The 22958-nt window shown below is 43.1% G+C and overlaps 1 protein-coding gene across 1 annotated transcript in view; it reads left to right on the top strand.

Annotated features, from left to right (window-relative positions):
* Window positions 1–7928: 7928 nt before the first annotated feature.
* MET (MET proto-oncogene, receptor tyrosine kinase) overlaps window positions 7929–22958 on the top strand; it is a 238537-nt gene continuing 223507 nt past the window's right edge. Inside the window, exon 1 of the mRNA XM_030216229.1 lies at window positions 7929–8006. Within this exon, the coding sequence (XP_030072089.1) occupies window positions 7971–8006 (36 nt within the window). The 5' untranslated portion in view covers window positions 7929–7970. The remainder of the gene's footprint in view (window positions 8007–22958) is intronic.

The following is a 22958-nucleotide window of genomic DNA, read 5'->3' as shown; positions in this document are numbered from 1 at the left end:
ACATTAATATGCTATCTTGTCACTTTTAAACATACTTACAGCTCCCAGTTTCCTAAGGTACCTCAGGTACAGCCTATGACAAGAGCTAAAAACAATCTGTTGGCAATATTTTTGAAACTCTGTGGCAATTCTGGTGTACATTTACATAAATTTGAATTAGTTTGCATATTAAATAAAGACTAGTTTGGTTTCTGTAATAAACATAGTTTTCCAACCTTCCATTGTTTCTGAATATTTGTTTTGCGGGGAGGGGGGGGGGGGAGAATTTTATGGGTGGGAAATTAGGTGGCATAGAAGTAGTAGACCTTGGGGATGGGAAAGAGGAGAAGAAGGGATCAGGAATAGAAAGGCCGGAAGAGAGAGAGGATTTTGGATGGGGAGGGGAGAAAGAGGGAAGATTAGGATAGACAAGAGGAAAGAGGGAGGTGGTGGGATCTTGAAGGAAGGATCTAAAGATAGATGAGATCTGGGAACTTAGAACGGGGATCCAGAAAGGGGATGTGAAGATTCCTGGACCTTGGAGAAATCCAAAGAGAGGAAAGTGCTAAATTTTGGATCCTCTGAAGCTTATAAATAAGCCTTTGACAGAGTCTTACTAATAGCACATTGCAGTAATCTCTCTTTGACCAATTAAATTACTGCATAAGGGTTTCTAAACGAGACTAATCCAAATAAGGTTTTAACTGACAAATCATGTAATCGATTAAAGAAAGGCAGTTTTGTTACTTTACAATATGTCCATCAAAGTTAAGCGAAGAATCTAAAGTAACCTCCATATTGTGAAAGCTCATTTTAACAGATATACAAGGTTTTCAGCAGTGGGAGGGCCACCTCAAGTCTGAGAAAGGAATGACCTTAGCCTTTCCCACAATTTCAAGTTATTAACCAACATCAATGAAGCAATGGACTTGATTTTTAGAAGGAGACTGGAAGGGGAGACTGGACTATTCAAAGGGGATCGGCTACCTGCGCTATCATGGCAATGAATTTCTACTTGCTGGCACTGCATTACCTGCAGTGCCGATAGTGCTGGAGCACCAGTGCTATCTGGCACTGCATGTAACAGTGCTTATGTGGTAAATATAGGGTAGATGCAGGGCATGCCACCTGCATTTACCACTCAGGCTTTGCACTTATCTCACCTTAGCTTTTGCAATTAGGACTTTAGTAAACATGCCCCAATGTTTATTAAGGAACTGGATACCACCTCAGTTCTCTTAATGAGCCAAAGAGAGCAAGGATCTAGCACACAGGATGAAAAGTATATCTTGCATAACAAGATCAAAAGTTTAAAACGTTCTGATCCCAACCTACTTGAACCTTCCTCTCTCCCAGAATCAATATTATACCATAGAGAAATCTTAATCCAATGGGATATGCCCTAACCCAGAACATACAGTATCGTAAGGATTTTCTGACCACAAAATAATTGCTATATTATAATAATCTGTCATGAACCATCCTTCCTGGATAATCTTCTGAGAACAAAGAAAAATAAAAATGATAAAAGCAGGATATGACTTGCTCACTGGGTAAGAAAGATTGAGCTTCTGCCAAGACAAATCATTCAGATGCAGATTAAAATCCCCAACACAGTCATGATGACACATGAAAAACATCTAAAATCAAATTGATTAAATTTTTTCCAAATCTTTCTCTGAAATCAGCAAGAAGCCAATTAGTGTCTGATCTCCTATTTTTACATTCAAATCAAGTGACCCCTATTACTAATGTGGTGTCAGATGAGATCTTATTTTTTTTATAGAGGAAAAGCCTCAAATCCAGGCAAATACTCCTTATGTTGAGTCCAACTTTAGGGAGCACTACCTGTTCATCACAGGCTCAAAAACCTCTACTATGTAACCCTCCCATATTATTTTGGTCATTGCATATATCAATCTCGGAGGTTACTTAACTTGCTGCCGTTAAAACTACTGAGCAGTCTTATGCACGATTTTAGTCTTCTATAACCCATCTACGGCCCAAGTTTCGCCTCCTTCATCAGGGTCTGTGGGATACTCAACTGTATTTTAAATGTTTTTATCATGTTATCTTTTGCAAACCGCTCTGATTGTATTGTGAAGGGTGGTCTATCAAGCACTAATAAACTAAACTAAAAGTTTAATATTGTCACAAACAGCAAGAAAACCACAAGCCACCAACATATTATACTACAACAAAATAAAATTAAGATAAAATTCCTTCCTGTACTTGATGGTTTACTGCAGATTTTCCCAAACTGTGGGTCGGGACCCCATATGGTGTTGCAAAACCCACATTCAGGGCAATGGCTTAGGCAAGTTTTCCATAGGTACATCATTAATCTACATCTCCAGGGGGGTCACACAATTTTATTTGACTGCAATCATGGTGTCATAGCCACAAAAAGATTGATAAGCACTGGCCTACTAAAAGAAACTCCAAAGGGGCAATCCTCTTTGGTACATCACTTTAGAATGCTACACTGTGGTGCCCTACTGTTGACAGGGGCCCAGAAAAACAAGTTTTCCAGGTTGGAAGTGAAGTCACATAAGAAGCAGGATTAAGCGCAGCAAGGCTAAAACTTGCTATCATGCTAATGGGCTTTTTCTCCAGGGCTCTAAATGCTCACTCTCTTGAGCACAATATTTCAATGATTGTAAAGATGGTAACTCCTACTGATGTCAAAATCAGTGAAGTGCTAGAAGTTGTCCTAATGAGATGCCTGAACATAGTGATCAGCAATGTGCTAGTGAAGGCATTTCTGAGGTTGAAATTCCTCTTCATTCAAACCTGAGTTTGAACTGGGCTCCTAATTATTTGGTCCCAAATCTACAACATCTATAAAGTGTGTAACTGTAGCCTACTGCAGACTGATTATAATCCATGGAGACAGTTGTTGGAAAAGATATAACAAGATAGGTTAGTTAAATACATTTTATGTTATATATTACCAGCTAATATACACTATGGATGGAGTCATTCTACACTAACATGTGTAACAGAAAAAATCAGTATCTTAACAAGTAATGAGTGTTTAACAGTACAATGTAAAGAGCAAAGAATAATGTGAACTGTGGGCATCAGATAGTTCACATTCAACCTTTGATATGAATTGTTTACTGTTATAGTCCTAATTTTATTAAAATTATCCTAGAACCTGCTGATTTACCTCTCCTTTTACAAAACTATGCTAGCAGCTGCCATGCAGTAATGCCGACACACAGCCTAGCCTATTCACTATGAATGGGTTGTGTCAGCATTACCGTTCCAGCAGCCGCTAGCACAGCTTTGTAAAAGGGAGGGTTACTAATTAAAATGATTTCTTCTCTGTTTATTTTTACTAATTCCAATAGTACTTTGAGTGTTATGTTTGAATTCAAGGAGAAATCGACAACCTTGAAACAAAGTTTCTATGGAGACCAAAGACCTTTTATTTTGATTACCTTATGTTATTTATTTTATACTATGAATGTATATTTGTACATTTGCTTATTTTTTGATTATGAATATATTTTTATACTGCACTCAAATCAAATCAAATGCAGGGGCATCAAAAGGCATTGGCATATGTGATCCGTACCCTGATTATTTTTTACAGTGCCACTGATTATCCCTAATGTAAAATGAAAAGAGGCATCTGCCCCAGGCTTCAAGCTTTGGCTTAGTGTCATCAAATGCTGTCTTCCCCCAACCAGCATAATCGTTTTCCTAAAGTCTACCCGTGATCATTGTTTCTTATCCACACCTGCATGTCTTCCTCCCCTGCCAGCTTTAAATTGATGCCCGACCTGCATTAGCCTCTGTATTTTCATGAGACTTGCCAACCTCTCCACACATTCAGATTTCAAACTGAAGCTGGCAGAGAAGACAGACCAGGGTTAGAAGCACTGTTCTCCTGCCAGCGACCGGGTGGGGGGGGGGGGGGGGGGGGATTGCACTACTGAGATGGAGGTGGGTGAGTTAAGGAAACATCACTTTGAGGGAAGGAGAAGAGATTCTTCCATCTTTTACCATTGTACATTCATTTTCTAACTATATGAAAAAAGCAACAAAAATCCTCAATTTGTTGTTTTAGGAAAAGAAAAGAAATCCATCTGAAATTCTTTGTTGTTCTGATTTAAGAAACAAAAATAAACAAGAGGCACATTGAACCTGAGCTCCTGGGCCTTCTGTGTTTTATTCATTCGAAAAACAGTTGTAGACCAAAACATTGACATTTTCACCCTAGACATTTTGGTTTTGTTCCACTATGGCTGTAAAATATCCAAATGTTAGGCATTCCCTATCCCGCCCTAATCCCACCTTCAAAATGCCCCCAACACACCCCCTTGTGATTTGGACGTATTGCAGATGAAATGCATAGATAGACGCCTGCAAAACAGGTTTTGAAATACCAATTTGGATGTTTAGAGAAGAAATCCGTCCATATGGTGTTTATGACACTTTTTGGACATTTTTATCTTTTGAAAATGAGCCCCATAGTGTGTGTCATTTCAGTATATTTTTACATAGACATGCAGTTTGCACATGTTATGGAGGTAATTCTATAAATGGCGTTCAAAATATAGTGCCAGACAAATTGGCACTAAGCATGATTCCATAAAGGGTATGCATCCTTTATATAATCACTTAAATGCTGTCACTTGAGTTATGCACACTTACCTGGTATTTTATGAAATTTTATGACTACACGCCCATGCCCTACCCATGACTACACCCCTTTTTGAGATATGCGCTATCGGAGTTAGGCATCCTGCCTTATAGAACAGCAGGCAGCTAGATGTGCAGGCAAATTTTGAGTGCCAATTAACATCAATAATTGATTGTTGGCACCCAATTATCGATGGTTAAGAGCTCATTAAGCAATTAATTTGCAAGCACATCTCAGCAGCACATCCAAATTTGGGTGCAGAAATTTGGGCCCCATATATAGAATCTGGGGATACATGTGTGCGCTCTTTATCCCCCGGATCCTAAAAAAGGCACCCAAATTTGGGCATGATCCTAAGATGCACATACAACTAAATTGGGTAACGAGCCAATTAATGACAATAATTGGGCACTAACAATTATGATGTTAATTGGTACTAATTTGCATTTGTGCGTGCATCGTGCTACATGCTATAGCACTTGGCGCCCAAATCCTATAGTGCGCAACCAATAAGGGGGGTGCGGCAATGGGTGGGTCAGGAGCGTTCCAGAACTTTGCCTGCAGTGTTGTACACTACTGCAGATGTACACTCAAATTGGGTGCCAGGAAATCCTGGTGCCCAAATCTTGGCATGGGAATCGGCCGGGTGCTCAACCCTGAGCACTCTTAATAGAATAACGCTGGGTGCTGACTTATTCTGGCGCCCAAATTAGGGCACCATTTACTGAAGCTGGTCCTATATGCGTAAAAATACAGTAAATATTGTGATCTGATTAATGAGAAAGATCATTGACCATTTTAGTAGCGCCCTCTGAACTGACTCCATCTAGTTTATATCTTTTTCAAGGTGCAATATCCAGAATTGCACACACCAGAGGCAAAGAGGCACTGTCATCTTATTCCTGCTGGCCACTGCTCTACATATGCATCCAAGAATCTTTCTGGTTTTACTGTTTGCATTATCTACCTGTTTGGCCACCTTATGAGGGGGCTTTGGGTGCCTGGACCCCTCAATTTGGGTTCAGGTCCCCCCCCAAATTGATGCACTGTCTGCTGGTTTGGGTCCTCAAGCCCTACCAGCAGAAGCCCTCCTTCAGCCGATGCATGTTTTCCTGAGGTGCCGCGCTGCTTGCCCTACCTACCCCTCCTTGTGCAAATGCTTGGTTTTAGTGAAACTGAGCATGCACGAGGGAGGCTCACTCCCTTGTGCATGCATGAAAACTGGTCATGCGCAGGGGACGGGCCTCCCTTGTGCATGCTCAATTTCACTAAAATCAAGTACGCATGTGGGCGGAGAAAGCAGGGCAGGCAGCACGCAGCTCAGGAAAACAAACATCGACTGATAGAGGGCTTCCGCTGGTGGGGCTTAGGAACCCCCACCAGCCCAGAGATGTGAGGTTGCAGCAGGAGCAGACAGCGGTGGGGAAGCAGGGCAAAATTTTGGCCCTTCCCCCCCACACACACACACTTTGGGCTCAGGTCCCCCCAAAACCTGAGGCCTGGCTATGCGTCTCCTTAAGATCATCAGCTATGATCACCCGCCAATCAAACTCATTTTTATGCACTGAAGCTCTTCACCCCTTATACTCTTGTCTCTTTTGCAGCTCATAGTTTAAATCTCAGCTGCTGCATTCCAGACCATTCTTAAAACTTTACTAGATCTCTCATGTTTTCCACACATTCCAGGATGTCTACCCTGTCACAGATTTTGGAATAATTTACAAAAATGCAAACTTTTCCCTATAGCCCTTCTGTATTATTATTTACAAAAATGTTGAAAAGAATGCATCAAGGACCAATCCCTGCAGTAAAGCACTGGTAATGGAATGACACCCATGTACCACTACTCTGTCGCCTCCCATTCAACTAGTTCCTAACCCAATGAGTCATTTTAGGGCCTATACCAAGGGAGTTCAATATAAGTCACCTATGGGGAAAGCCTTGCTGAAATCCAAGTATACTAACTTACTACATTTTTTGACTAGCTGTGGAAGGTAACCCTTCTGCAGATCGGAAATGAGCAAGTGCTGAAATATATCTGAATAGATATGTGTATATATGTCATCATTTGCTCATTTCTGAATTTCTGATCTGAACCAGTTACGTTGGAAAGCTAATAAAAAAAATGGATTGTTAGTCAAATAAAAAAAGGTATCATCTTACTTTCTTTTCTTTATTTTGTTTTATTTCTATTCATGACCTTGGCCAATCTTGGATTTCTGACAACAGCATTCTGGTTTACTGATTTCAATGGGTAGAACCATAGACTACAAATATTACACTGCATACTGGTCAAAACGTCTTGGCAATAATGCAGTCTTCCAGAACTGTTCACTGAGTAGGGAGGGGAAACAAAAAAATAGGGGGCAAATTCCTGGATGCTTAGAGAATAAAGGCTCAAGAAGCCAGTGAAAGCCAATTCCAATTGAGCTGAATGCTTTGGAGGAAACTGGGACCCAAAATATTGCAGAACAATGAATTACTTATGTCATTTGATCTAAAACCTACTGGTCAGGACGAAAAGCCTGTTTGTTTTGTTTTTGGTTTACTGTTTTCAGCTTTCTTTTCTTGTTTTGTATACATGAGTTCTGCTTGAGCTACAGCAGAGGACGGCAGCACCTCACCGTCTGTGAGCCGGGCTGGCCAGCGTTCAGTAGTTCCATTGAAGACTTTATTATTTCAAAGGGATTCTGCAATGCCTTGGAGTTGAAAGCAGCGGTAAATGCAAAAGAAGACCGCGTTCAGGGGACACGGGGGAAGAAATATACAAACAGAGATCGCGCTGCAGTAAGAGCTCCAGACCTTGTGAAGCCTTCCACACGAGCTTCTGTCTTGCAGCCTCGACGGTACCGACTCCGGGGGGGGGGGGGGGGGGGGGGGGGGGGAGAGAAGGCAGCCACTGGGCGCACTGGCTGTCTGACGAGGGGCAGTAGAGAAAGGGCTATTCCTTCTGCAAAATGAAGTTAGTAGCAGAACTCCAACACCTAAGATGGATTTCGGAGACGACAGATTCCAAACAGAAGGAAACCCAGGCAAGAGTTTGTAATAGTTCTAAAAGAGACAGACGTGAATGACCTGCTCTTCCTTTATTAATTACTATTACTGTTCAGAAACTCCGAAAGGGATACTCGTTCAGAGCGCGCGCCGCCCGCCGCAGGAGAAGTGCTCTGTCTAGCCTCCAGTGGCACGTGGAAGGAGAGGTGGGGGCGCGTGGCAGTGCTCCTCCCTCTCCCCCTCTTCTCAAGTGGCGCGCGCACACGTGGGGAAGGGAGGCACAGGCAGGGAAACTCGCGAAGCGGTGGTGCGGCTGCTGTTCGGTCTGCGCGAGGGGCGGCGGATGTATTTCGCGCGCCCGAATTCAGCGCTCCTTAAGGTAAGCGCGCTCGTGCTGAATCCCGCCGGACAGGAACCGACGGGTGGCGGGTGGTCTGCTGGGCTTAGGGAGGGTGCAGGTGCCCAGTTGCCGGACATGTGCAGCGTTGCTCGTGGATTACTCAGGAATTGGGAAGAGCTCCTCTGAGTCAGCCTGTGACAGAGGTACCGGTGTGAGTATGTGTGTAACGCTGCCTCACGCTTCAGTGTCCCTTGCCTCTCACCTGCCCTCTCTTCCAGTGACAGGTGTATAGTCCGGCGCATCTTTTCCTCTTACTTTGACGCTATGAAGGCAATAGCAGAATAGCCCGAAAATGTTAAGGATAGCCAGTATGTTTTTTTGTAGCAAAAAAGGTGCCGGTACTCAAATGCCAGGCTGCCCTTCAGGGGCGGGGTGATTACTGAGGGACAGGGACCCACCCCACAATAGCCAGGCCCCCTGCAACCAGTCACAGAATCTATGACAAGGCAAAATTGGTGTCTGGAGCCTGAGCTCTTTCATTAAAAGTTGGGGTCCATGGGTCAGTTTTAGCAGACAATGGAAAAGGTGCCTGTACTCAGTACCCACAAGTACCCTCTGGAAAAAAAGCCCTGGATAGCAAAAAATAAAAAGAAATTAAAAAAAAAATTGGGCAACTGTGTACATGTGAAAAATTACACACACCAAAAAAGCTGGCAGATTGTGCATAGGCGTTCCTGGGAGGGAGCAGAGAGGTGGAGTTTTGGATGTATGCAAGTACTTTTTAAAGCAACACTCGGGTACATCATGCACAACTTTCATCATCTGTGGAGCAGGTGTAAACATGTGCACTAATAGGCATTTATTTTGCCCTTATAAAATTGGTTTAAAGTGATCTTTTGTTGACTTTTCACCTAAGCAATGCATTTTAAAAATTGTTTCCAATAAGATCAATTTTTTTTAAAGTAATTTACCTAGGGGCCCTTTTACAAAGTGGCAGTTAGCACTACCGCGTGCTTACCGCACGCTAAAAAGGCACTACTACGGGATGTGCTCAGGCGTCCCACAGTATTTCTGGGATTGGTACGTGCCAATCCTGCGCTAAAAAGTATAAAATATTTTTTAGTGATGGGGTTGTGTTTGGAGGCAAAGAGTAGGCGTGCCCTCCACTGATTGGATAGGTTGGGTAAATTGTTGTGCACTGGCTGATTAGCACAGGGTTAGTGTGGGAGCCCTTATTGCCTAGTAGATAGGTGGTGGTAAGGGCTCATGTGCTAATGGCCATGTGCTAATTGGGAAATTAGCACATGGCTATTGATGGGAAAATAGAAATTGTGGCTATTTTACTGCTACGCTAAAAGTGGCTTCAGTGCGTGGGTAATCCATGCACTAAAAATAGAGCAGGCCACTTTTTAGCACTGCTTAGTAAAAGGGCCTCCTAGTTAGGGACCCTTTTTATGAAACCACTGCAAAACCTGAGCTTAGTGCCTGCTAACGCAGTCCTGTGCACTTAGCCCAGATTTACCGTTACAGTATATTAAGGATTTTTTTCTCTTGCAGGTTCTCGACTTGCAAAAATATAACATCTTATGTCCATGTTGTCCAGTTAGCATGTGCTAATCAGAACGCATTAGCTGGATAAAGCTTTCATGCCCAATTCCCTACCCATGACATGTCCCCTGCTGAAAACATTTTAAAAATTAAATTGCATGCAATTAGTGCATACTGACAGGAAAATTACTGCAAATGCTTTTAATATATTTTGCAGTAATCCTTTTTCCTGCATTAAGTGAGCATTAATGCTTAATGCAGTTTAGTAAAATAGCCCCTAAATTTCTATGTGAAAACTGCTTGCTCTCACCGGGAGTAAACATATGCATTGATGGTTCTTTTCAGTTAGTGTAGCAGTCGGGATCTATTTTCCTTTGATTTCAGCTGCTATTTTTAATCCCCCTCTTCTTCTGCCCCACCCCCAGGGTCAGGTTTAGCCATTGTGGGGCCCAGGGCAGAAATTAAGGAGGGGGGCCCTGATCTCCCCTCCACCGACCTCCCCACCTGCATTGCTACTACGCGATCTAGGCATCTCCCCTTTCTCACCACAGACCATCTCCTCCCTTCCCCTTACCTTGCGGTCTTCTTTGAAATTTGTATTTCCCTTCTCGGAGGGGCCCTGGTGCAGCAGCCATCCTCTCAAGCTGCCTTTGGCTGTCCCAAAGCTTCTCTCTCTGCCGCGATCCGCCCAGGTGGAAACAAGAAATTGCATCAGAGGGGGTGGATTGTGGTAGAGAGGGAAAGCTTCGGGGAAACACATTTTTTAAACATCAGGAAGGGAGGAGGAGACGAACTGTGGTGGGGAGTAGGGGAAGAGATGCCTGGACTGCGGGGCCCCCTGGAGCTGTGGGGCCTAGGGCAGCTGCCCTGTTTGTCTCTCACCAAAGCCAGCCCCCCCCCCCCCCACAAAATGCCTCCATAGGCAGACTAATGGTAAGGCCTGCCTTGAGAGCAGCACTGATTTTACTTACTGTTCTACTTTATTTCTTATTAGTCGCCAATATTCCCATGTAGAATTCAATGCGACTTACATCAAGAAAAGAAGAGCAGTACATTCTTCAGAGTTACATTGTGAAATTTACAACAAGGGGAGAGGGGGATCTAATATCATGTAAAATAACAAATACTGGTAATCATTGATGTTTGTACATCTTGTAAAACATGTCTTTCGAATAGATAGGCTTTTTGCGGAAAGATCCAAAATGAGTTATGGTCCTTATCTGAATCCGTAGCTCATTCCAATATTTTGCAGATAGATAAGGCAAAGTCAATGCATGTAATGATCTGAATCTGATGCCTTTGGGGGAAGGGAATGACAGATCCAAGAAATTGCTGGCCAACCTTCTATTCCTAGGATTAGGTAATAACATCCATTGATTTAAGTATTCTGGTGAATTTCCATACAGTGTCAGATAAATCATTGTACAGAGCTTGAAGATCCCTCTTGCCTCCACCGGTAACCAGTGCAATGCTATATACACAGTGGGGTAGCTCTTTAGAATTTAGACTTGGTGAAGATTAATCTTGCCTCTACGTTTTGCAGTCTTTTCGTAACTGATGTGGAGCAACAGACGCACATTGCAGTAGTCAATCTGTGCTAGGACGAAGGACTGTACCATCAGCCTGAAATTATCTATGCTAAAGTACTGAAGTACTCGTCTGAGCTTTCTAAGAATATTAAATGCTTTTTTGATTACCATTTGACAATGGTTTTCCAGGTTCAGATGTCTGTCCACTAGGATCCCTAATATTCTTAGCTCTGATTTGGTTTTCTGAGGGGTGTCATTGATACTCAGCTGTATCTGTCTTGTTCTTTTAAAGTTAAAATTCAGGATGCTGTTCATGCTGTGTTAACCAGTCGGAAGTGTAATGAGGTTGGTAAAGGAACCCAGCAATCTGAAATGCTATTGGCATGCAGAATTAAGAGTGTCTTGTTGCATAGATATGAACAGTGTATCTGTCTTAATTTACATTTTTTACACTGTTCATATGTATGTGACAACCAGGGGCAGAATTCCCAATAAACAGAGTAGGCAGTTGCCTGGGGATAAAGGAATTTGGATTTAACTCATGCCCTTTTCAGTAATTCAAGGCAAGTTACAATCGGATGTAGTAGGTATTTCATTGCTCCTGGATAGTTTACAATCTAAAAGGCCGGTTTATAAAAGTGTGGCAAAATCTAGGCTTAATGCATTTTTACATGGGACTTTCCCAAGCGCTAAACCTGGATTTAATGGGACACTAACGAGGGAATTTTAAAAAATATTTTAATGTAGGTCATCCGCTATTGTCATTTGTGTGCATCACCTGCAAACAGTTCACACGGGAGCACCTACCGCCTCCCATTTAGGAGGTGCTAAATTCTTCCACGTTAACTCTGCATTATCTAGATAACGCGCACTAATCATAACATGCTAGTTGGATAATAGAGGAACATCCACTCTCTGCCCATGAGATGCTCCTTGAGAAAATATTGTTAAAAAAATAAGTAGTGTATGGCGTTGGTGAGGCCCCACCTGGAGTATTGTGTTCAGTTCTGGAGGCCGTATCTTGCTAAGGATGTAAAAAAAAAAATGGAAGCGGTGCAAAGAAAAGCTACAAAAATGGTATGGGATTTGCGTTACAAGACTTTTGCGGAGAGACTTGCGGACCTGAACATGTATATTCTGGAGGAAAGGAGAAACGGGTGATATGATACAGACGTTCAAATATTTGAAAGGTTTTAATCCGCAAACGAACCTTTTCCGGAGAGGGCAGGGTGGTAGAACGAGAGGACATGATATGAGAGTGAAGGGGAGCAGACTGAAGAAAAATGTCAGGAAGTTATTTTTTCACGGAGAGAGTGGTAGATACTTGGAATGCCCTCTCGCGGGAGGTGGTGGAGATGAAAACGGTAGCAGGATTCAAGCATGCGTGGGATAAACATAAAGGAATCCTATGCAGAAGGAATGGATCCTGAGAAGCTTAGCCGAGATTGGGAGGCGGGGCTGGTGTTTGGGTGGTGGGGATAGTTCTGGGCAAGACTTCTACGGTCTGTGTCCTGAAAATGGCAGATACAAATCAAGATAAGGTATACACAAGAAGTAGCACATATGAGTTTATCTTGTTGGGCAGACTAGATGGACCGTGCAGGTCTTTTTCTGCCGTCATCTACTATGTTACTGCGTCCAAACAGGCAAAATACCACTCAGTGCTATAATATGTTTTGCGGTACCCTGTTCATCCACTCTAAACCCACATTAGGAGCTTACCGCCCGTTAGTAAAAGGGACCCTAAGTTTGTACCTGAGGCAGTGGAGGATTAATTGATTTGCCCAAGTTCACAAGGATTGGCTGCGAGTTTGAACTCTTTAACTTCCTTGGTTCTCAGCTCATTGCTGTAAACATTAAACTGGTCCTCCATTAAAGAGCATGTGCCTTTCTATTAGAAATCCATTATTTTGTGAAGACCAGTCAACTCAGATTTCAGGAAGGATGCTCCCGTTGCAACATATCCACTGTCTGTGATTTTGGGGGAGGGCAGCTGGAGATACAGCTACACCAGTCATACTTAGCATGACACTCAAATCAATATCTTAATTTGCTCTGATGCTGTTACTTACATTTTTTTTGAAACTGTATTTATTTGTTTGATTGCCTTGGGTTTTATTTTATGACCAGGCAGTTTCTTCCTGCTCCATTGATCTTCAAGGTCAGTTAGAACTAAGGCTTCATATCTAATGCCATGAGCCTTATTTCACAACCACTGGAACTCTTTCCCTATTTTATGCACCTCCTCCAACATGTCCAGTCTAGTTATTGCAACCTTGGTCTTGGGCCAGGGCTTGTTCTAGAATCTGCAATCATGGGCCCTGAATCTGGCCACTAAATGGCACTCTTAAGCAATGACCATAGCTCCTTTCTTCCCCTCTTCCTCAGATCCTGGCACAGTATCCCTTGCTTGACCCTGAGACAAGAAGACTCAACTGTAGGATCAAACTGGGGACTTTAAACATGGAAATGAGTGGAACTACCTCTGGGCTGACCCACTGTGAACAGATGTTAATGTTACTATGGGGCTCATTTTCAAAAGAGAAAAATATCCAAAAAGTGGCTTAAATATGCATTTGGACGTTTTTCTCACAAAACCGTCCTAATTGGTATTTTCAAAACCAGTTTTTAGACATTTTAGAAGTGTTTTAAATCACAAGAGAGCATGTCAAGGGTATGTTAAGGGTGGGATCTGGGCATTCTTAGCACTTGGACATTTTTCTGCCGTAATGGAACAAAACAAAAACATCCAGGGCTATAAGTTGGACTTTTTGGTCTAGACCTGTTTTATTAACGAATAAGCCACAAAAATGTGCCCTAAATGACCAGATGACCACTGTAGGAATAAAGGAATAACACCCCCATACTCTTTCAGTGATCACTGACCCTCTCCCACCCAGCAAAGATGTAAATGAAACAGTACATAGCAGCCTCTGACAGCTTCAGATGTTATGGCCAGTCTTATTAAAGCAGCGAGCATGTTCCTGGAATAGCTTAGTAGTGGGTGCTGTGCACTGTACAGAAGGTGACCCAGTCCCATAATCCACTTTAACAATTACACTTGTGGTGGAACGTGTCAGCCCCTCAAAACCTATTGTACTCATATAGGTGACACCTAAGACATAAGCATCGCCATGCTGGGACAGACCAAGGGTACATCGAGCCCAGCACCCTGTCTCCAACAGTGGCCAAAAGAACAAGCATTTCATCCCGCCCATCCCAGAAATAGTGGATTATTCCTACGTCCATTCAATAACATTCTATGTCCTTTTCCTCCAGGAAGCCGTCTAACCTTTTTTAAAACTCCGCTAAGCCAACCACCCCAACCACCTTATCCGGCAACGAATTCCAGAGTCTAACCATGCGTAGAGTGAAGAAAAACTTCCTCCGATTCATTTTAAATTTACTACACTGCAGCTTCATCGCATGCCCCCTTGTCCTAGTATTTTTGGAAAGCGTAAACAAATGCTGCACGTCAACTCGTTCCATTCCACTCATTATCTTATAGACCTCTATCATATCTCCCCTCAGCCGCCTTTTCTCTAAGCTGAAGAGCCCCAGCCTCTTCAGCCTTTCCTCAAAGGGAAGTTGTCCCATCCCCTGAATCATCTTTGTCGCCCTTCTCTGCACCTTTTCCAATTCCACTATATCTTTTTTGAGGTGCGGCGACCAGAATTGAACACAGTACTCGATGTTTGGTCGCACCATGGAGCGATACAAAGACATAATAATATCCTCATTTTTGTTTTCCATCCCTTTCCTAATAATACCCAACATTCTATTTGCTTTCCTAGCCGCAGCAACACATTGAGCAGAAGATTTCAACGTAACATCAATGATGACACCTAGTAGTGGTGTATAGTTGGGTATAGTAGGGTTTTCATGGGTTTTGAAGGGCTCATCACCCAATATAGGAGGGTAATGGTAAGATGTGTACCTAGGACCTTTTTATGTGAAGTCCACTGCAGTGCCCCATAGGCTGCCCCACTGCTCTGCTGGGATGCCAGTGTGGCCAGTCTACTAGGAAAGCTGGCTCCCCCTACAACCCAATGTCTTGATTTTTTGTGTTTTACAAAAAGATAGACGTTCTAAGCACAACAACATCTAGGAAATAGTCATTTTCAAAGAAAAAATACAGACAGTCTAAGTGCTTTGAAAATACACCTCAAAGGCATATCAAATCACTGTGAGCTTAATAGAACTAGAAAATTCTTGTGGGAAAAACTCCCTAGTGGGAATAATGCATTTTACCTATATTATAGTGTAGGCTGATGTGTTTCAAAAGTTCTGTAGCTAATAACATTAATCTCATGGATCATTGCTCATGGCTTTGTTTTGACAGATCACAAAATATTGAATTTTTAGTTTGATTTAGTGAAATGAAAAGAATTACTCTAGGTGAATTATTTACTTTGTGTGGGAATGATGTAATGGTGTACTTGTTTGTATCTGTGCTGCTAGAACCCCAGTTACCGTAAGTAAGATTATGCATCTAGAAAATAAATGTCATTTGGATAATTCATGTAAAATATATATTTTTTTTGCTCTCAACAAGTAGCAAACAATTCCATTTCAGCAATGAATAAAAATACTTGAACTAGGATATGTTCAAATATTTATGGAATTGCTACAGATTCTAAGAAGGAAAGCGGTCTTTGAATAAACCAACATTAAATGCAGCATAGTGGGCCAGACTGAGTGGCATTGTGGAGTACTATCATATGAAGGATCTGTGTTCAAGTCCAAACCTTACTGGTGGGGAGATTTCTATTAGTGATGAAATTAAACTGTTAGGTATTTCGATAAATTCAGGCTTAAAAATGTCTGCACAAGTAAATAGTGTGATTCGCAAATCACGTAATAAGTTGAAACTGTTACACCCTATCAAATGTTTTTTGGTTCCTTCTCTTTTTTGGATAGTTATCTATGGTATTATCAATTATTGATTATTGTAATATTGTGTATTTAGGACTCCCAGACAGACAACTGAAAAGATTGCAAATTATTCAAAATGTGGCAGCTAAATTGATAGTTGTGGTGCTCGATTTGAGCATGTTACTCCTTAATTCAACTACACTGAGGCGTATTTTCAAAGCACTTAGACTTACAAAGTGGCTCCCATGTAAGGCCAGAATCAAGTTTTAAGTTGTGAATCTTTACCAGCCGAAAATAACTCTTAGATCAGTTCAAGATGTCAGATCGATAATTCCCTCAAAATTTATATTCCGACTGAAAAAACTTTTTTGATATAACTATAGTTGGAAAGGGCTCTGAACTCAGGAACTCCTTGCCAATGAATAATAGAGTTATATCAAATTATGAGAGTTTTAGGCAATCTGTGAAAACTTGGTTATTTTGAAATTTTTTATGTATTTACTGTTACAGAGATTTACTGATTGACTACATGTTTGTTTTTAGAGGGAGGTCTGTTTGTTTGAATTATGAAAATGTTTGTAAAATTGATTGTGGTGTTATCCGCCTTGATCTACTTTAAGCGGAATATAGGTGCTCAAATTAAATTAAATAAATTCCCAACTTGAGTCTTCTGTTCGCTTGGCCAGAGTTGAAGAACTTTAATAGGCCCTGGCTAGGAGGGAGTTACAGTCCTTGCTAAGTAGTGACACCTGGTGGCCTAACCTTTGATTGCAGAGTTTCAAAAGGCCGAGGACTGCCACTGAGATGAGGTGCTTAGGTGGGTTAGTTTATATATTATTTTTATCTACCACTTCTCTTAAGATGCTGCAAGATGGTTTATAATATAAAATTACCTTACTATAGGAGATTTGTACCAAAGCTTGTGATTACTAGCTATGATTACAAACTCTGCCCCCTTACTTAATGCCATTGCTTGTAGATGGGCTTTATTGAATCATGGCAGCTGCCAACAGTAGTTCATACTCTGAGAGTAGCATACAAATACTAGATTCCTTATTGTATTGGGGTCATTCATTCTTTAACCCAGTTTCCTGAGTTAGGAGAATTGTGATCAGTGTTTGCAATGTCAGTGTATACTTGGGGTTAAATTCCTAGATAGAATAGACAGAGCTCTATCTGTATTGAGGGCCAGCCCAACCATTAGGCAAGACTAGGCAGTTGCTTAGGGGAGCAGCTTCTTGGGGGCAGGAAAGGCTAATGGCAGTAAAAGCAAAAACAAATTTTAAAAACCTCAAAGAAACCTTAGCACATACTGAGGCGTATATCAAAAGCACTTATACTTACAAAGTTACATAGAGGGGAATTTTTGATATGACATCTAAATTTGACTTTGGATGTTTTGTGGAAAACGTCCAAAAATCCAGTAGTGAACATGGCCATTTTCAAACCTGAAAGTGTTTTTGTTTTTTTTTCAAAAATGGCCATTTGCTAGATGTTTTTGTGCTCAGTATGTCTGTCTTTTTTTAGATCATTGTTGGAAAAAAAAAAAAGGTCTAAGTGAAAAACGCACAAAATCAAGCCATTGGGTTGTAGGAGGAGACAGCATTCTTAATAGACATCCCAGCAGAACAGTGGGGCACCCTAGTGGGCACTGCAGTGGACTTCAAATAAAAGGTCCCAGGTACACATCTCACTGTTACTCCCTTATATTGTATGATGAGCCCTCCAAAACCCTCCAAATATCTTCGGTACCTAACTGTACACCACTATGCCCTTATGCCTAAAAGTGTCACCTACATATAGGTATAGTAGGTTTTTGCTGTTTTTGTAGGGCTGACACTTCCCACCACATGTGTAACAGAGTGGGTTGTCAGGGCCGGTCTTAGGGCAAGGCGAGCAGTGCGACCACTTAGGGCCTCGCGCTTAAAGGGACCCCACGCGGCGCGCCTCAACTCCGCCTCCTCCATGCTCAATCCCGCTCCAGTGCAGGCGCAGCACTCTCACTCTGAGTCCTGTCTGTCCGTGGCGCTCCGAGTCCCGCCACCACCACCCACCCAGCCAGAAGACTGCTCCTTGAGATGAGTGAGTGTGAGCCTGCTGCATGTCCACTTGGTTTAGTTTATTCGTTGGGCTATTTCTGGGCTACGCAGTCCAGCTTCTGACATCAATTTCGCCGCACAGAACGTGGGGAAATTGTTCAGCCAGCTTCGCAGCAGTTGATTTGCTTACAGTGTGACACAGTAGGCTCTTGCCAGCTTTGGCGCCCCTTTCTCCTCCCGGTCCTGGCAGTTAAATGAACCTGTGAGTCCTGCCCAGGCTGCCCCGTGCCTGATATCAGCCATCCTGTTGTTTTGAATGCACTGCAATAGGCTCTTGCGAGCCCGAGCCGAGCCGTCCCCTCCCCTCCCCTCCCCATTCCTGGCAGCTGTGTAATAATAATAGTAATCTGCGAGGACGTGAGGGTCCTGCTGCTTTAGCCTACCTGGTGAGAAACCTCTCAGAAGGAGTAGCATCACCAGCGGCAACGTTATTTCTGCCTGCACACCACACTTCTGTTCTAGCTGGGCTGACATCAAAGTGCAGTCAGTGTAAGTGTCCGACCGTTCACTTGTCTATTAGATTGTAAGCTCTTTGAGCAGGGACTGTCTCTCTTTGTTAAATTGTACAGCGCTGCGTAACCCTAGTAGCGCTCTAGAAATGTTAAGTAGTAGTAGTAGTAAGTGTAGCAGAAGTGTGGGTCATTCATTGTGTTTCTTTGCTTCCTGTCACCTCTCTGCCTGCTTTACACAAGGATCACCTTGCCTGGGGTATTGCAGCGCGGGCTGCCTTCCCTTGTCTTACTGGAGTAAACTCCAAGACCAAGAGAAAGCCCTGCCCAAGAGGTAGGACAAAGGAAAATCCTGGTATTTGATATAAAAGCATGTTGTTGGTTAATTTAGTGGTGATGGCCCCGGGTGCAGGGACTGAAACAAACCATCACTGCTGATCATGGAGAAAAGTGGGACAGAGGGCTCTTTGGCCCAGATGCATCAACCATACGTAAAAAAAAAAAAATCAAAAACGTAAAAGTCCTTACCGAAGTTGAAAAAACAAAGAATGCAGTAAAAAAAACAAGTCCCACATGTTCGGTTCGGTAAATGAAAGTCAAATGCATTAAAGAAGTGTAATCCCCGTTGTTAATGTGCCCGTAAAACATGCGCAGAGCAGCCAAGCTTTATGCTGGCTGCTCTGCGCATGCCAAAAAACGTCAAAGAAGCTGAGGATTGGGAGGGGGCAAAGGCGCTCGTCAGGAGCGTCCTGTATGGACGCCCTTGCCCCCCCACCCCGCTCGAGGTCGAAGCTGCTCCCCGCTTCCCCCTGTATTAAAGAAAAAATCAAAAGAAAACTCCAAACTGTAGCAGCCATGGCCCCTCTCCCTTCCTCTCTCTCTATTTCTCCTTCTCCCACACAGCTCCGCCTCCCGCCATCCTCCGCCCCGTGCCCTGCCCCCCTGAGGTCGTCGCTGCCGCTCCCCCCTCCGCCTTACAGGCCCATGCAGCGCCTCTCACCTCTGTATGAAGGCGCTGCACGGGCAAGAACAGCTGATCAGCGATCAGTGATGCCTCCTCCGATGTCCCTCCGTTCTTCCTGGGCCCACCCTCCTTATGTCAGAGGAGGGCGGGCCCAGGAAGAACTGAGGGACGTCGGAGGAGGCATCACTGATCGCCAATCAGCTGTTCTTGCCCGTGCAGCACCTTCACACAGAGGTGAGAGGCGCTGTGCGGGCCGGTAAGGTGGAGGGGGTGTCCGGTGGAGGGGGGGCTGCAGCGACGACCTCAGGGGGGTGGGGCACGGGGGCGGAGGATGGCAGGAGGTGGAGCTGTGTGGGAGAAGGAGAAATAGAGAGAGAGGAAGGGAGGGGGCCGTGGCTGCTACAGTTTGGAGTTTTCTTTTGATTTTTTATTTAATACAGGGGGAAGCGGGGAGCAGCGTCGACTTCGGGCGGGGGGGCAAGGGCGTCCATACAGGACGCTCCTGACGAGCTCCTTTGCCCCCTCCCAATCCTTTTTGCTTTTTGTTTTTTTGTTTTTTCCAATTTTGTGCAGGGGGAAGCGGGGAGCCACGTGTTTGTGTGGGTTTTTTTTATTTTCAAACATGCCAGCTTGGATTTTTATGCTGCAGGGAGAAGCGGGGAGCAGTGTCTGTATGACAGCTCAGGCCTTAACGAGAGGTCTGACTTCACGGTAAATGATTCGTTGCAATCGTCGGTATGGTTAGTGCATTGTGAATTGTTCACATTTCAATTGGAAGTGACTCGTTTGCATTCCGTTTTCGTTAGCTGCTAGCGTCGTCGGAAAATGGCCTTTAATGCATGCTATGGTTGAAAATTTCTTCGTTAAAGGGTCGTTAAAGTTTTGTGCATCTGGGCCTTTGTTATCAGAATTGGAACTACTAATTGTAGTGGACTTGAACTGAATAATTTTTTTGGGGGGGGTCATGATAGCATTGTGCTTATTTCAATCAGTTTTTCTGTACAAGTTTTTTTCATTTGTCTTTATTTGGGAAATTTCATAAATTTTTCTAAAAATTGAATAATCTTATCGATGGGGTGGAGCTAGGGTGGGGGCGGGGCTAGGATGGGGCCCCACCAAATTGGTCTGCACAGGGCCCCCCTGCACTTGCTAAGACCGGCCCTATGGGTTGTGAACCTGGTTTCCCTTTTCTACAGTGCACTGCACTGATCTTTAGTCTACTCCAGGGATCTGCTTGCTGCTCTAATAGGACTGACCATAACATCTGAAGCTGTCATGGTATATGCTGTTTCTTTTACATCTTTTGGGAGTGGGAGGGGATCAATGACCACTGAGGGAGTAAGGGAGGGTCACTGGGGGTGTCCCTCCAGTGGTCTTTTGGGACACCTTTTTGTGACTTAGTTTTTATTAAAACAGGTCTAGCCCAAAACATCCAACTTTTAGCCCTGGATGTTTTTGCTTTGTTCCATTATGGCAGAAAAAAATGTCCAAGTATTGGGAACGCCCGAATTCTGATTCCAACACGCCCCCTTGTGATTTGGATGCATTTCAGATGAACTGCATAGAGAAATGTCTTAAAATGGGTTTTGAAAATAGAGATTTGGACATTTTTTTTGGGGGGGGGGGGGGGGGGGGGGGGAAATCCAAATGCCACTTTGTGCCACTTTTTGGATATATTTCTGTTTAAAAAATGAGTCCCATAGTAACCTATGGAACTTTGTAAGTCTGAGTGCTTTGAAAATCAGCCCCACTGTCACCTGCAATTTTATTGGATGTTCATGTGATGATCATGATTGTTGAGTTTATTTACCACAATCTTGAGAGGGTGAGCAGGGCTGCAGGCTAGGGGCTTGAAAGTTAATTGAGGGAGCATGCAAGACCATAGATTCGCTTAGGGCGCCCATCACTCTTCCACCTGATATGTCTCTACTTTAGAGAAATAATTTAATGTACCAGAAAAATGGAACTTTGGAATAAACCTTAAAAGGAAGTCAAGAAATAAGCAAGTCTCTGTTACATGCTGTAATAAAAATGTTAACACCAGTTAATCTAGTACTACTGTCATAAATAAGTGGTGTTATAGCAATTATAAATTTTAATGTCTCTTAAATTGAGCAAAGAAGAATTTCAGGATCAGAGTAAATGATAATCATCTCTGGGGAAGCTCTAATTTTGCTTTCTATCCAAACTTTTGTTCTTTTTTTCTCTTTAGGTTATTTTTACTAAGCTGTGGTAAGCACTAATGTGTGCTTACCACAGATTAAAATCCACAACCGCAGGGTGCGCTCAGGCATCTCACAGTAGTACTGTCTTTGGCGCATGCTACCCATGCACTACAAAATAGAAAATATTTTTAGCGCTAATCGGTTAGTGCAGCTGCATCCACTGTGTGCTAACTGATTAGCAGCGCAGGAGCCCTTACCACCTAGTAGCATAGTAACATAGTAGATTATGGCAGAAAAAGACCTGCATGGTCCGTCCAGTCTTCCCAACAAGATAAACTCATATGTGCTACTTTTTGTGTATACCTTACCTTGATTTGTATCTGCCATTTTCAGGGCACAGACCGTAGAAGTCTGCCCAACACTAGCCCCACCTCCCAACCGCCAGCCCACCTCCCACCACCAGCTCTGCCACCCAATCTCCGCTAAGCTTCTGAGGATCCCTTCCTTCTGAAAAGGATTCCTTTATGTTTATCCCATGTATGTTTGAATTCTGTTACCGTTTTCATCTCCACCGCCTCCACTTGGGCATTCCAAGCATCCACCACTCTCTCCGTGAAAAAATACTTCCTGACATTTTTCTTGAGTCTGCCCCCCTTCAATCTCATTTCATGTCCTCTAGTTCTACCACCTTCCCATCTCCAGCAAAGGTTCATTTGCGGATTAATACAGTTAAGAAGATCAGTGAACTGCAACGCTGTGTGAGTCCGCTACTGAAGGACCGTGTTTGCTCACTAGAGCATTTTTTTGTCCTCTATTGTGAAGGGGATCACACGGTGTTGCAGTTCATTGATCTTCTTAACTGTATTGTCTTTACAATACTGCCGCATGTTGTCTGCTGTTTCTTGCTACCCCTGAGGCAGGCGCTGTGCACCAAAACAGGGACCGTGTCGGGTCCATTCAAGTACTGTTTCTTCAGCATATGATTAAAGACTTCAGTCCCCATTTTTTGGAGGCCCTTGGTGCTTTTTGTTTTTTTGCCAAAAAATGGTAGAAATAGGGGAAATATCAAAGAAAAAGCTGCAAAAAGCAACTGATGCAAACATAAGATCTCTGATTAGACAAATTAGAGAAAAAGGATCTGAATAAGATTTATTCTGCACATGGTGTGGTGAGAGAGATCAAGCAGCAGGAAATGCAGAGACAAAATGGCGTAGAAAGTTAGAGAAATATTTTTCATTGTACTGGATGCCACAAGCTTAATTAAAAGCAATTTCCAAGCTCACCTTGCTGAATTGGCTATGAACTCCATATGGAAGCTGTCTTTGGCATGATGCAAATAAGGTAGCGTTAGCAAGACATTTT

Source organism: Microcaecilia unicolor, chromosome 10 (genome assembly GCF_901765095.1).
Source record: "Microcaecilia unicolor chromosome 10, aMicUni1.1, whole genome shotgun sequence".
Taxonomy (NCBI): Eukaryota; Metazoa; Chordata; class Amphibia; order Gymnophiona; family Siphonopidae; genus Microcaecilia; species Microcaecilia unicolor.
This window is presented reverse-complemented; position numbering and strand designations above follow the sequence as displayed.